This window comes from Nipponia nippon, unplaced genomic scaffold (genome assembly GCF_047370975.1).
Source record: "Nipponia nippon isolate SJK-2023a ecotype South Korea unplaced genomic scaffold, ASM4737097v1 scaffold_2, whole genome shotgun sequence".
Classification (NCBI taxonomy): Eukaryota; Metazoa; Chordata; class Aves; order Pelecaniformes; family Threskiornithidae; genus Nipponia; species Nipponia nippon.
The window spans coordinates 87867632-87883119 of NW_028262336.1; the positions used below are offsets into that span (position 1 = coordinate 87867632).

The 15488-nt window shown below is 36.0% G+C and overlaps 1 protein-coding gene across 1 annotated transcript in view; it reads left to right on the plus strand.

The window, feature by feature from the left end:
* The window catches only part of DACH1 (dachshund family transcription factor 1), a 366376-nt gene that overhangs the window by 317313 nt on the left and 33575 nt on the right, over positions 1–15488 (plus strand). The window contains exons 10-12 of the mRNA XM_087758755.1: positions 7371–7518; positions 11869–12012; positions 12480–12548. Of these exons, the coding sequence (XP_087614881.1) occupies positions 7371–7518; positions 11869–12012; positions 12480–12548 (361 nt within the window). The remainder of the gene's footprint in view (positions 1–7370; positions 7519–11868; positions 12013–12479; positions 12549–15488) is intronic.

The window sequence follows — 15488 nt, forward strand, 5'->3', positions numbered from 1 at the left end:
GTTAGCTAATCTTGTGATTGAATATGAGAGTGCTGCACTACTTCAGGATAAATGATCAGGATTAGTTAGCCAAGAATGCATTCAGTTTTGTTTTACAGAAGATGTGAACGTGAAATTCAGTCATTGCTTTTTTTTTTTTTTAATTAAAAACCCCAAATCTTGTCTGGGGTGAAGAGCTACAATTAAATGCAACATTGTAAAGAAACCAGAGACTTCTTTATGCTTTCTCTCACTGTGCTTTTGTACTTACTGTTCCTTACCTTGAGTTTCCAAATCACGACAAGTCATCTATCAGGGTAAACAGGTGAGACATAAGTCCTTTTGATTTTTTCAGTACTTCCCCATGTCGCATTACATGGTTTCCACAGATCTCTGGGAATCCTTTCATATATCATCAAGGCATTTTTTCTCCCCATAGATTTAATCTCTATCAGCACAACATTAGAAAACCACTTCATAAAAATAAGAAAAAAAAAAAGCTATTTTGATTTTCCCAGCTGTGTAGAAAAAGTTAAGTATTCTCTTTAAAACAGTAGAGTCTATTACAATAACCTATGCACAATAGTGGCAGTTTCTCTAATCAATGCCATTTGAAATGGTTTCCATATGTAGTAATTATTGCAATGAGAGGGGGCTACCCCAGGCCCACAAGTGAGTTAGATACTGTGATACTGACTGTTTCGGAACTGAGTTTTAGGTATTTAACTACAAGTTTGAACTCATTAATGGTATTTGTGGAAAGAGGAGATTCTCTACTGTGGTCCCTGCTTGCAATATTGTTTGTGACTTTGCTAAGAAATGCATAAGCACCACCTGAAACCCATGATGTGTTTAGTACATGAGTCAGAAGGACTCTTGTCACTGGGTAAATTCCTCTTTGCTCTCCTTTGGTACAGATGAATTTTGCATCCCTTTCAGTACAGAAGTGTGGATTCAAAGGGGAGGTGGAGCAGTAAGATCCCTCACCATTCTCTTGTTGCAGCTGTGCTAGCAATGGAGCAGATCTAACTTTCTAGAAAAGATCATCTGGCCTACAGTCTGTTCCCTGCCTTCAGTACTAAGGTGCTTTTGAAACAGGAAAGAGCAGAAATCTAGCCAAAGGCTAGATGAGTGGTTTTGGAAAATGCTGTTCTTTTTTTCCCCAGGGTCATGCATGACGAAAATATGGATGTGTCCTTTTACAGAAAGAGTATATGTCTGCTTGAGAAATGCAAGTGTACATCTTCTTAGGTCATGAGACGGGGGTGCATCCACGACCTGCCACATGTGGTCGTGGAGGTTGCCTGTATCTTAGGGATATGATGGTCACATGAATGCATAGGCAAGCAGCCTCTGGGTACATCAGTGTGCATGGAAATGATGGTGTATATCTGTGCTGTGATTCCCTTGTGTATATTCAGTTGTGTGAGGTGCAGGATCCAGACGATCTGCATAATATAGACCTTGTGTGCCCCCAGAAGAGGTTGTGGAGCCTGTCCTAGTTTGAAAGAGAACAAGATTAGGGTACTGTATGGGCACTAGAAGCTCTGATTTTGACCTTTGTCAGGGTAAGGAGGATCCTAAGCCTTGCCATGGGGACAGTGCTTTTGGGTATGTGAGAAAAAAATTCTAAACACTTTTGACGTTTGAAAACAAAATGTGCTAAAAGTCTTGCAGGTGCTGGAGAGCTTAGGTGATTGAACTTGGTCCCTAACTCTACTTACTTCCATTTTAGAATTCTGAGTCATCCTTTAAAATTGGCCACTAAACACAAGCGAGTCTGTGTCTTCCATCCATACAAAGGTTAAATGGATAGCCCCAAATCACTAATTTGTAATTTTAGGCAAATGTTAGACAAGCCTATTTGCTATTGCTGTCACCAGGGGCTGCTAGTTAGGTTTATTTCCTTTTGTATATCATATCTATGTTTTTCTTACTTCTCCATAAATACTTACTGAAACAAAAATACCATGTTTAATTATTTGTACATTTAAAGAAGAGATAATAACAATATACAGTACTCAGAACAACCAATGTTTATTTCTTGCTGGGGACTGCTGAAATGCAAATAATAAACTGTAACAAAATATAATTAACCAAATAAACACATAAAATAAAGAAATAAGATTGGGGACATATTTTCTTACTCAGATGTATATCTGCACATTTAAAAAGAAGAGAAAATAAATTTCCCCAGAGAGCTTAAATTAAGTGATATGTCTGTTCCTTCCCAATGTATATTTGTTGATTTCTTCCAGATTAAATGCTGGAAGTCTATGTGCAGCTGCAGGGAGGATGAAAGGTGATGGAAGGTGGGTCACAGCAAAATGCTGTGTGGGTGCTAGTGAGAAGGCTAAAGAAGTTTCCGTACCCCTCTCATAAATTCACCTTTTTGAGTCATGGCCTGATTATGCCAAAGTATGTTACAGCCACAGTCTTTCGTGATACTGCAATATTGTTGGGTAATAGTAATGTTCTTTTAAGCTTTTAGAGTCTGAATCTTTACTGTCCCTGAGCTGAATTTCCATTAATATCTAAGGGATGAATTAATTGCACCCTGATAGCTATATTTTTCTATCAAGACTGTGTTGTATTGACACAATCTTGTTGCTAAGTGTTTTTAAAGAGACACGTAAAATAAGTTGCAAGTATCCCATTGATATTAATAAAAGAAATGCATGATTACAAACTAAATTCCCCTATGAAAACAAAGCAAACTACTGGCTTTATTGCTGTGAGTCTCCTGCACTGTTACCATCTACGACTAAATACACAAGAGGAAAATATTACAAACACTGGATAAAGTAAAAATCACAGTTTTACTTCATGTTATTTTATTTATCTTCTGCTAAAATTCAAGAGAAATATTCTATTTTTCACAGAAAGTATTAATGGAAAAATGGAATTTATACTTGTGCAATATGCTTTTACCTGTGATGGAGATATTCAATCTGAGATACTATAGAAATATCTTTCTGGAGTCATCTGTAGAGACAGTCAAGCTGTGTTATCTTACCTTGCTTATGTTACTAAGTCAGTAGTCAGTTACAAATAGCAAATATTCAAAAAGTAACCTGTGAAGTTAACTAAAAAGTATGTATTCATTTTTTTACAAGCCTTTCACTAGATAGTTTTAGTGATGAGAGCATAAAATTATATATAATTTCCTGACTAAAAGAGAAGCAATGTTAATTGAAAGTGTTTTCACCATGAATAGCTAATATTGCAAAAGGAAGCCCCTGAGCTACAAATGTCTGAAAGCTGGGAGGTTTGACTAGGAAAACTTTGCTGTCTGCATGCCTTGTTCTTCTAGTGTTCCTTTTTTACTCACAATGGATGACTGCTGGAAACAGGATATGGTCTTCTAGGTAGACCACTTGACTAGCTAGTAAGGCCATTTTGATGTCACGTATAACTGTAGCTAACTAAATTATGTTAGGTGGAACACACTGTAGATATAGCTAGGAAGAGAAAGAGCTTTTATATACCTTCCACTCCACCTCTTTCAAAATATGCAACACATTATTTGTGTTTTTTAAAAATAATGATGGCTGAGTTGAGGTTTGATATATGTTTAATTTCTATAGGATCAGTAGACTGCCCTAACATGATGGTGTTTCTGGATACATTGGAGAACGGGAAGAAACATCAACCATATGTCAACTTAGCTTTTTATTTGGGACATTCTGAACAATTTATCTGTGGAAAATATTAAAACAAGTATATTAAAATAAACAAACTAAATCGGAATGATCTATAAATCTCCAGGGGAAGAATGTCCATTTTTGACATTACGTTGAAATAAAAAAAAATTGCTAACAGTGACACAGAGGGGAAGAATGGCATGCCATGTTTAAAGCCTGGCTCTGGATAGAGCCATACTGTATTAAAAACAAATCTGGAACCTGAGCATGTTCACTACAATTATCATTATCCAGCCTCCATAACATCTGACCTTCCCTAAAGGGAAATATTTTCTTTTTGTTAATGTCCTGTGTTGCACTGCATTTCCCATTGTCATTGGCAGCATATTGATTTAATATCAGGTTAGAGGATTAGCCATAGCAAATACAAGTTGGACATACTGTATTTTGTATAATCTTTTACAGCTGATCCACTGGGAGAATTAATAGAATTTCATGCAACTCTGAAATTGCTATTCCTGTTCCAAGGGGCACTGATGATTTTTAGATGCTGTACTTTTTAGTTGTTTTTCTCACCCCCTTCTGCATTGAATACAGGGAGATATTGAATGTTTCCAGTATTTTTGCATTAGAGCTGTCATTGGCAGCAACACCACTTTTGCATATGCATCAGCTTGGCTCTAGTGCAGATTTTTTTTCACATTGGACGCCTACTGATGTGCACTGATTTAACTTCTAAAAATGAAACTTAATTTTGTGTAGCTTATAAGTAGTCCCTAGTGGGTCTTGGCTCCAAAAAGCTAATATTTTTCAGACATAATCAGCAGCAATAGGTAATGTATTACCATTAGCTACGTTAGCAGCAAGTATAAAAAAAGGAAGGGTTGGGGGAGGAAGTGTGGTGTAGAAATTCAATAGAAAATGTAATATGCTTTTAGCAGCTTCGTACTTTGCAGCAATTCTTAATATAAAATTACACACATCAGTGTTACACTGTAGCATTATCCTCCATGTTTATTCATAATGATTGTTTCATATTTAAAGAACACCAAAATATTGTGTTTTGTCAGCCAAGGACAATAATAGTTTAATAGTAATTTATTTTAAACTGCTACTGATAATACAACCAATCAACACATTAAGTGGTGCCAACATTGGCATCTTGCTAAATAATCTCTAGGTTTTGCACTGAGAGTACATCTTTCAAAGATAAGTCAACAAGAGCAATCAGAGCAGAAAATTAGAATTTGGTATCTTAGAATTAAAATACAGCTAAACTAAAGTTTTAATTGGGGTGATCTAAAAGGGCACTTGATGTAATGATCTCTTTCATTTGTTACTAATTGTTTGTTCCTGATGAAGAAGAAACATGTACATGAATGTAGTTGAATTGAGTAGAGATGGCAGTTGCTTTAGCAGTTTGATTTTATTGTTAAACAAGATGGATTGTAAGAATTTGGGAGGAGGGTGTTTGCAGCTTTAAACTTACTTGACAATATACTTTACATAAACAAATACTTTTCATGGAATTTCACTTGATCTGATTTATTAGTGATTTGGATGAATCACATGTTCCAGTAAGTGATGAATTGGAGGAGATGATTAAAATATTCTAGGGTTTAAGCGTAATCCAGAAGCAGGTATTGGTAAACAAATCCTACTTCCAATTTCTTACTATTTCAAATGCATCCCATATAGAAAACTTAGTTTATGGTGGTTGTAAATGTAGGAGAATATGGTGACAGAAGGGAACAGAATTCAAGTGGATATTAACTTTTAAAAAAATAGATTGGAAAGGCTTTACAGATATTTCAAATTGTATTTTGCTTTGCATATGTCTGTAGAGCTTTATATTTAGCTTTATGTGGTTTTCTTTAGTAGTCATCCAGGTTTAACATTCAACACAAAATACCTTTGTGTTTTAGCTATTTTAGAATAGCACTTGGTTCTTTTAAAGAAAACTGCTAAAACTTTACAGCTATTTGTAAGCACACTTGTCGTGTTACTATTGTTAGATATTTTTTAAATGTGGTTCTATACTTACATAGTGTATATCGTTTTGGTGACCATCTGGGCTTTGCAGTCATAAGGTGTTTCAGCTCCTGTGGACTTTAATAGATTGAAGTGTAATAGAGCTGCAAAATATTAAGCTCTAAAGGAGACAACACTTGATGCAACAATTTAGTTAAGAATGAGGATGAGGAGTATGAAAATAACAGGCTCTGAAAACGGACTTAAAAGAGGAATTTGAAGGACACAAATTTCAAACCAGGCATTGACATTGGGAAGACTAGTGGGATAAATGTGCAGACTAACACTCACGAAAAATACTTTTTCCATTTCTCAAGTATCATCACGCTGGTTTCTTTTTCCATTCCTCTTTGGAGATATTTCAAACTATTTTGGTGAAAAAATATGCAACCCAGAATCCAATTTAGGAAGTGTGCCTGAGGGGTGAGGAAGCTTACCTGGGAGTTGGGGGACACGATTTCATGTCTGTAGTGTGGTTGTTCTGAAACCGGGTCTTGAGTGTGAACGTTTTATGTGTTAGCTGAATGCTTCCCTAGCAGAGCTATTGGGGAGTACTCTTCAGTCTCTCGTTGGCATTGTTTTGCTTTATATCAGTAATTAAATCTCTGTTGGGTCAAATTATCTCTACAGTTAAGTTGTCAGGAGACCTGCCTAGGATACAGAAGAGTTAGCTTCGAATCCATGGAGGTTCATGTATGCATATCCATGCTTAATTATCTATTATGATAGCTTCAAGAGGAGAGATTCAGGTGTAGACCTAAGAGCCTGATGGCCAGGCTTCTGGAAAATGGAAAAGGAAATCTTCCCTCTTTCCATGTTCACTTATTTCAATTCCATTTTTGCTCTTTTTCATACCCTATCTCAGTGTCCTAACTATCTGGTTATTAGCTGTGCTGGGATCTTCCTGTTTCCTTGCAAAAAAGAAGGAATTGCGGAGTTGAAATTCTCAAGAGAAGTTTAGAATAGGCTGAATCATTTTTTTCTGCTACAATAACAACAAAAAAAGGTAGAGTTTATTTCAACCATCCCAGGTCAAGAAATTGAGAGATGATTGCGTTTTGTTCTCTGCTGTGAGATAACAATTGTACAAGGTCAGGGAATGGACTTTTTAAAACAGAGTTATCTTCCTGCTTTGTGACCGTCCTCTGCTTAGCATCCCAATAATCCTGTCTTCCTTGGAAACTCTATGAAATATGAAAATATTTGAAAATAATAATAATTAACAACAATAAGGAGCAAAATGGCAAGCCTTTAGAAGAGCCTTTCTCCCTTTGGTAATTTCCATTGGCTTGAGTTGTGCTAGAGATTGAATTTGCCATTCTGTGGGTGATGTGATTGTGAAACTGCCAGTTCTTTTTCAATGGACAGCTTTTTGTTTTGGTCAAAGGCAAGTGCGTGATGTAGGCTTGTCTCTTTTATCTCTTACAAAGAATAAACTTACCCCTATAACTTTTTCACAGTAGTTATATGCACAGTCAAAGGTGAGTTTGTGTTTTCTGGGAAAACTTGACTCCTGGCTTTTTACAGTTTTTTGCCCACCTTTTAAAATTAATTCCAATAAAAATGTGCTGTTGTTAATTGGGAGGCTTTGACCCACTAACAGGATTATTTCATTTGTAAAATCTCACATGACTAATCAAGGAAAAATAACAAGTTATTTATTATGGCAGCTATTCTAACATTCTTCAAACATTATCCAACTTTATCTTTGAACAGGGTCTACTAAAGGTTGCTATAGACAATGCCAGAGCTCAAGAGAAACAGGTCCAACTGGAAAAGACAGAGCTGAAGATGGAGCTCTTCAGGGAACGAGAACTGAGGGAAACACTTGAAAAACAGTTGGCTGTGGAGCAGAAGAACAGAGGTATCTTAATTAAGCAGACATAAATTTATTTCCTTAGGAAACCTAATTTTTTATCAAACACCTGTGTTTGATCAAAATTTTTCCTCCTTACCTCATGTTATGTCCAGGCTGACTGCAATGCAGGAAGTTTTACAACCTGCCTGATTCTGCATAGGATCTTCATGAGATTTAGAACAAGGACCTTCCCTTTTCTTGATGTTTTTCTTGAATATTACTTATTACATCAGTAATACACAACACAATTATAAATACCATAGGTGCTGTTATGGAGATTGGCAGGTTGTGATCATTATGAAAAAGGCTAACTACTTAATACAAAGACAATTTGTATCAAATTTAAGAATCTGCAAGGTTTTAGGAACTCTTGTCTCTATTCTTATGTGCTAGGGTCATATAGTGCATATTTAGGCAAGCCGTATATAATAAATATAAAGATAATAGTAATATATAGGCCCTTTATAATGCATAGGAGATCAAACACATTTGTAGAAGGAACAGTTAAGGTTATTCTTGATAAGGCAGTAGCATTAGTAGCATTTTAAACCTTAACATCAGCCCACTGTGAAGCATATACATGTTAAAGATTTTTAAATAATTTCATTGATAGTAAAGGTAAGGCAGTTTACAGTGATTGACATTAACTATTTGCATTAAGAACATGTTCCCATCTTTCTTTATGGGTCCATTTTTCTGTATATGTATGTCTTGCCCTTTAATAGTGTCTAATTAGTTTGCAAGGGACAGTTAACCTCAGAGGCTCACTTGCTGTTTAACACAGACCATGACAAGTCAGATATGTATTTTTGCAGGGGTAGAGTTATAACTCTCTTCTTGTCCAGTTTAATTTTCTGGGAACCAGCTAAATAGGGAATACCGAGAACACTTGGATTCACAACCAGTATCATTATGCCTTTAACAAGCTAGCAGTAAGTACACAATGTAATCCCGTTTCATGCATTGACCCATTAAAGGGTAGGACTGTCACGTCATTAATTTTCTTTTTTTGACTTTTGAGAATACATTTTTAAAGACAATTACTATTAACAGTTATCACAGCTGTGCAATGAATCATCCCGTTGTCCACAGCTGGCCTATTTTGCACAGTACAATTTCACTACTTGCACTTTTAAAGTAGTTTTGTAAAAGAGCTTGGTTATTCTTCACAGTCTTCTACCTCTGCGTCTCACAACTGCTCAAATATGTATATTCCTTTTTAGAGTTAGGCAATGACATGCACAGTAGAAAAGACTGGGGGGGATGACCCATCTGACTTTACTTGAGTTTTGCCATCTAAAAGTTAAGCACCTCATTTAAGTTAATATAAGTTCCCTTTCTGGTCAATAAAGAAAGAGATTCGTGTATCCTGTTCTCAGACAGGTAGATGGGGTCAATTACACTGTGAAGACTTCTTTCTCTTCCCTTTAACTCCAGAGGGAATATAGTTGTCTGGAATATAGTTGACTAGACACATATGTTTTGAGCAGTTAAGATTAAGCAAAATGAATTTCTCTCGAAGTTGTATGTCAGGAAAGAGCATGGGATAGTCCCTTATTTTGTTCAGGGTACTGAAATAATTGACAATGTTATTTTCAGCATGATGCATTACCTGCTTTTTTATATGTATCCCTCTAATGATGATATTGCACTGGTAAAAGAGCCAGACCAAAGAGGAATGGATTTGAACATTTAATGGTGGTATGCAGCAAAGCAAATATAATGAGGATGACTATCTCTGCTAGTGGATGCTTCTGTACAGAAGAAAGAAAAGTAATGGATTATTCTTTAAAATGAACGGATCCAAATAAGAGAGAAAAAATAAGGCCAGATTGTAATTATTGTGAGGATTTATTCTTCAATGAAAGGTAGAAAAATACCTACTATTAGTTTTCCAGACAGCAAGTGTCATGTCTTAAAGAAAGTTTCACGTGTCTTAACGGAAGCATGAGCAAGATGGAGAAGTGTACCATATCCCTGTTAAGTTAAGAGATACCATATGAAAAAACTGAAATACACTTAAAAGTTACAGCATAGAAACACAAGTCACTGTGTCACATACAGGTCAAAACCCAGTAGGTGAATGGGATCTTCAGCATTAGGCAACGTCTCTCTCTTGCTCAGAGTGTTAACACAAGTCAAATATCTTTTTCTTTAGTGGCTACATCTGAATATTTTTGCCATTTTTTTGAACCTTAAATTCACTGCTGCTACTCTATGTTCTACAGAGCTGCTTATTTACTGTACTGTTTTCTTTCTTCTTTGTAAATATTCCAATTAGTGATTCCTAAGGCTGTAGGATGTGTCTCATCAACTGGTGAAAGTAGGATAATATCTCTTCTGTGAGCAGCTACACAGTAAGGGCTTGCTAATTCTGGCTCTGACTGCTGTAGTCACATCTACAATGTGTCAGCCATGATGACATTTTAATTCAGAAACCAACATATGTTTCCTTCTCATTTATTGCAATCACTTCCAAAGTACTCATAATGAAAACATTAAAACCGTGCAATGATTCAAAATGTATTTAGTTTAGCCTTTGTATAGATAGTAGATGTTCTTTGATAGTATGAGCTAATTAGCCCGTAAAGTAGTTGGTACTATACAAAATGAGAAAGAACCAAAATTCCAAAGTCTCAGATGTAAATTATGTAGCTATTCAGACTACAGGGTATGTGCTTATATTCATTTTGTGTCTGAACAGTTCTGTATAGCAACACAAAATATCCAAGATCACCCAAAAAGTGGTTATTCTTGGCACATAAACTAAATAGCAATAACAATGACAGTTCCCTTTAAAAGTTTTATTGTTTGCATTTTGTGAAAGATACCACCATCATAGACTACTGGAAATGGGGAGTGTGAACTGGTGGAAGTATATTTTTGCCTTTTCCAGCATTCATCCCTAGACATGTACCAGAGGTTACTTTAGAGTGAGATACAGGACTACATAGATCTTGGCAGTCAAACCTAGTATCACCTAGTATCTGGTTTTGGTAAGGATAATTCTTTTAGTGTGTGTAAAGAATTCTTTAGTGAGTAGGTTAGTAGATAATTTTTTAGTTAATGTCCAAATAACAGACTCTCCAGGAAAGGGTTAGATCTTATGAGAAATAAGCTTCTTACATGCATATCCCTGAAAACCCTAAATGTGCTATGTAAGAAGGGTTTGGGTGTGGTAGAGGAGATAATGATATGCACTACGACTTTACATGATTTCTTTAGAGGCTCACTTTGGCTTTTATCGAGTAGAAAAATTGGTTCACATTATCCTTTTCCATCAGGAATGTAACCTGAGATATGTTCCTTCAGTCAGGGATTGTGCAAGTCTTACTTTTGTGGTTGTAAGTCACTGATAACATAGAAAAGAAAATTATGATGAAGTTTCATCCTAATCTTGCAATCATTTTTTCTTGTAAAATTTGAACTGAAGAAATACAAGGAAAACATTTTTCTAAATTAGAGCCTTCTAATGCTTAATTTTAAAATACTCCTTCCTTTCCTAATATTTTCCCTCATATTTAACAAAGCAAAGTAATATTTACTTGGCTGGGGGATCCAGCACCATAAAGGATTTGCTATGAGTTCTTCCAAGGTTAGTTGGCTGATGGGACAGGAGCTGATGAGAGCAAGAAAGAGAAAAGGCAAAGACAAAGGGAAATGTGGATAAGAAATATGGGGAAGAGACCACGCACCAAGAGGTTGGATGGCTTGCAGGAAGCAGCAGCTTGGAGGGGATTTAGAAAGCTCAGGGCCTTTCCCTAAGGAATGAGGACCACAGCAGGGTGGGGGCTGAGCTCCTCCTGCAGCCCAGGCACCCAAGCAGCCGGAGCTCCCTCTTGTGGGAGTGAAGCTGCAGGCAGGCAGGCAGGCAGGCAGGCAGGCGAGAACATCACTGTGTATACTAACTGTGTGCTGTGGGCAATAACAAAATGATGGACTTAATCCCGACAAAAACACCTCATCTCCAGAGACAGAGGCATATCTGCATCAGATGACGCAAAAAGCACATTTCATTGCCGGTTCCAAGGTTTTCTGATTTGGACATTCACAGATTCTCATTTTTTAATTAAAAAAAAAAAAAAAAATATATATATATATATCTATATATATATATAGATATACATGCTATAGCTGAATATCACCTGCAGTTTTCAATACCATGGCATAGAACAGCAGCTCTTAGAATATCCCAGTGTGATACCAGCAAATTTCAAGTAATTTAAGTTGATATTGTATAATTAATCAATTTATATAAACTGTTGCAGTTGTAGCGTTTCTTGGGGTTCTTAGTAGGTAATCATGTAGCCAAGTTTCAGATCCCAATTTGAGTACACTGATTTTCTTTTTTCCCAGCAATAGTTCAGAAGAGGCTAAAGAAGGAAAAGAAGGCAAAGAGGAAATTGCAGGAAGCACTTGAATTTGAGACTAAACGACGGGAACAAGCAGAACAGACACTGAAACAGGCAGCTTCAACAGATAGTCTCAGGGTCCTAAATGGTGAGAAACCAATTTTTGCCTCTGTGCCATTGCCTTTTGATTTAAGTGCCAAAAGAAGCTTGTTATATTGAAATTTTATAACATGATGGGAGGGAAAAAAAAGAAATTATCTTTTCTTTCCTTCATTCAAGTGATGCCTCTCTCTTTATTGTTTTGTTACTTTATATAGTATGTGCAAATAAACTCACAGGAGAGACTGTCCAAACTAGGACAATTTTATATTATTAGCTTGAGAAGTCAATTTTTTTTCTTCCTCTTTTTCTCCCCCCCTTTATGCTTGAAAAATCTATTGCTCATTAATCTTCCTAGTCTAACAAAAAATTGTCCTGGCCTCCAGTCATTGTTCAACATTAAAAAAACTGACAAAGGTTGATTGTATTGTAATTCAGCATTGGAGTAACAGGTTGTAAAAAGGGCTATAAGAATCAAATGAAATATGTGTCAGTCTTACCTTTCTATGTTTTTAGACTCTCTGACCCCAGAGATAGAAGCTGACCGCAGCGGGGGCAGAACAGATGCTGAAAGGACAATACAAGGTAGGAATTTGCAAAAGGCTATAAATCTAGATCTTGCTATATGAGTTTTTCCTCAGCTTTAGACTGCTATTCAAGCATGTAGCCTACCATCTGGGCCACATCAAAACAAGTTCAAACAAGGTCAAGTTCATCTTCCTTGTTTATAAGAGAGAATACATTCTGTGCTGATAGATTTTCTTTAAATTAATAGGTCATTTCTGTTTATGCAGAGCAATTAAAGAAGAATAATTAATTTGAAGCAATATTGGGTTGAATCTCAGACATGCTGAATGCAGTTTTTGTGAATATGTATAGTTAGATTTGAGATAACTGTTTTTAAAGGTATATTTGAAACCTTTTGAGCCTTTTAACTATACAAATAGCTAAACCTAATGGGTAATATTCAAGGCATGATGAGAATTTCATAGCTAATATTCAGTGGCAGTTACTGAAAGGTATGTTTCAATAAGCTACGCTAAGCATTAACGATAAATAATCTGTTTATTCCCTTCTTGGATTTTTCATTTACCATATCCCATTATTTACATTTTAATAAAACAAATCTGCTGAGTAAATTTATACATGAAATACTAAAGAGAGCCATATTACTTCCCCTGTGAATCTAAATATATATATATATTGCAAACACCAAGATATTAGTACAGAACAAATTTTTAAGGTAGTATTTATGTTATAATGTCTTCTCTAGTCAACAGGCTAAATCTACCTACATGAATACTAAACAGTAAAAATAGCATTTGTTTTCAATTGTAAATGAAGGTGCATTTTTCAGAGGCAAGCCTAAAATGATTAGCTCCAGTAATCGCTCTCAATTGCCTTTATTTTGCATTTTGAAGTCAATCATCTTAACAGTATCATTTGACATCTTCTCTGTGTTATTTAATCACTTTTTCTAACTCCTAAAGAGTTGTTACTGGTGTGCCACAAGGAGGCTGTAACAACAGAATAAAAAGTCAACAAGCTTTTAATGTATTGAGCATATAAACAAATAAAAAAGAGGCAATAAGTTCTTATGTAGGACAAACACATGTATATAAACAAAACAATTTAGATTTAAAGCAAGTTATGTCTGCAAAGTCAATAACTCAGAAGTTGGAGTATGCCAGATTAAACGTTGCCTGGGAAGTGGGTACATGTTATGAGGTTTGTTATTCCAGAATCCTGCTTCCTTCCCATAAAATGTATGCCTTATTCAAAGCACCATTTGACATAATTAATTTAGTAAGAATCCAGTCATTATGTCATTTTGTTATAATCCAGTCATTTTGTTATTTTGTTTGGTGGAAAGACAGACTTCTCATTTGTTGGGAGGCCATTCTGTTACACTAGTCACTGCAATATCTGAGCTCTGTGCAAACTTTAATTACTTTATCTTCAGAGCATTCCCACAAGGAAGTGAAGTTTGGAGTATTCCCATTTGAAAGCTGGGAAATAGAGTCACAGAAAGATTAAGGTGACAAATTGCTTAACTTTCGAGTAGCTAGGACCTATTTTTTCAGGATACTTTGCATTTTTGGCAAAGGTATTCAGTGTATTTAAAATCACCGTTCCTGTTGAATTCAGTTTCATGGGCTCAGATACCACGCTGGATGTTTATAAAATGAGCAACACATAATTACTGAGTATTTTGGAAGTATGTATTCTAAAGGACTTATCCCAAACTACACAGGAACAGCACGTCAGCTTTTTAACTAATATTATCCATTCTTTTCCAGCTATCCTCTGCATACTTATGCTCTTTTCATATATTTCCATTTGTGCAACAAATGAAATCAAGGACTTACAAGCAACATTCTCAGTAATGATGACCTTTCCTTGATTCATCTGTCTAAGGTGGTGCAAGGAAAAAAAAAAAACAATTCACAGATTATTATTTAATTAAAGACTGGACCATAATACATTCTGATCATGATATTGGATCACATTGCAAAGGCAACCTTAATTCTGACATTTCCTGTCTCTACTTTGCAGTCTTAACATATGATTGAAATAGGGGTTTTTTTAAGGACAAGGAAAAAAGAAGCAAGAAATAGAGTTGCAAATTCTTATCATTTAATATATTCAGCTTAATTGTCATACAACAGTTCAGAACTTTTAGATCTACTACAACATGTAACCCTACAACACAAATGTAACTGTAGGAGCTATTGTTGTAGATCATCTATTACAGGCTGACAGGTTTCTGAAATACTTCAAGAAATAGTTAATGGCAGACGAGTAATGCAAAGTGTCAGGACACTTTGTGTTCATTTCCAATATTGGAATGAGGATTCCCTTTCACCATAAACTCCCTTTTTTCTGTGTCCCCCTTAGCATGTATACCTGTTACTCTTCTGCTTCTGTGTCCCAGTTCTTCCTAGTTTCCTCCTCCTCACTCCAATTCCAGCTTTTGTCAATGGCTAATCTCATTCTTTCCTGGCTCTACATTACACTGTGTTTCTTTTTTCCTAACTTCACATTCTTCCAGCATTTTCTTCTGAATTCAATTTCATGCCACCCTGACTATTTCTTTAATTACAAGCTCTTTCTATTCTCAGTGACCCCCAGACCCCTGTGTCTGACCTTTCCCGTTTCCTCCTTCTCTTCTCCAGCCATTTTGAGAGTCCATGCTGCATTGACATTCCCTGTTACCTGCCTTTCCTGTTTGGTACCACATCTCCGTATTCTCTGCTTCCCCTTGCCTCCCCATCAAGCTCACATTCCCTGCTGCTTTCAGTACACATTCTGTTTCTTCTTCTGCATCTGTCTGGATATCAGGGAGAGAAGCACTGAGAGAAAAGCAAAGACAATTTCTCTGTTCTTATCTCAATATTTGGCACAGCAACTGTTTGCAGGAATGAGGAGAGAGAGTTGCAGAGAAAGAACTGCTTCATTCCTGCAGCACTGGGATAAAGCATGCTCAGTACAGATGGGCTCCTTGGAGAATTTAGCTGCAAAACT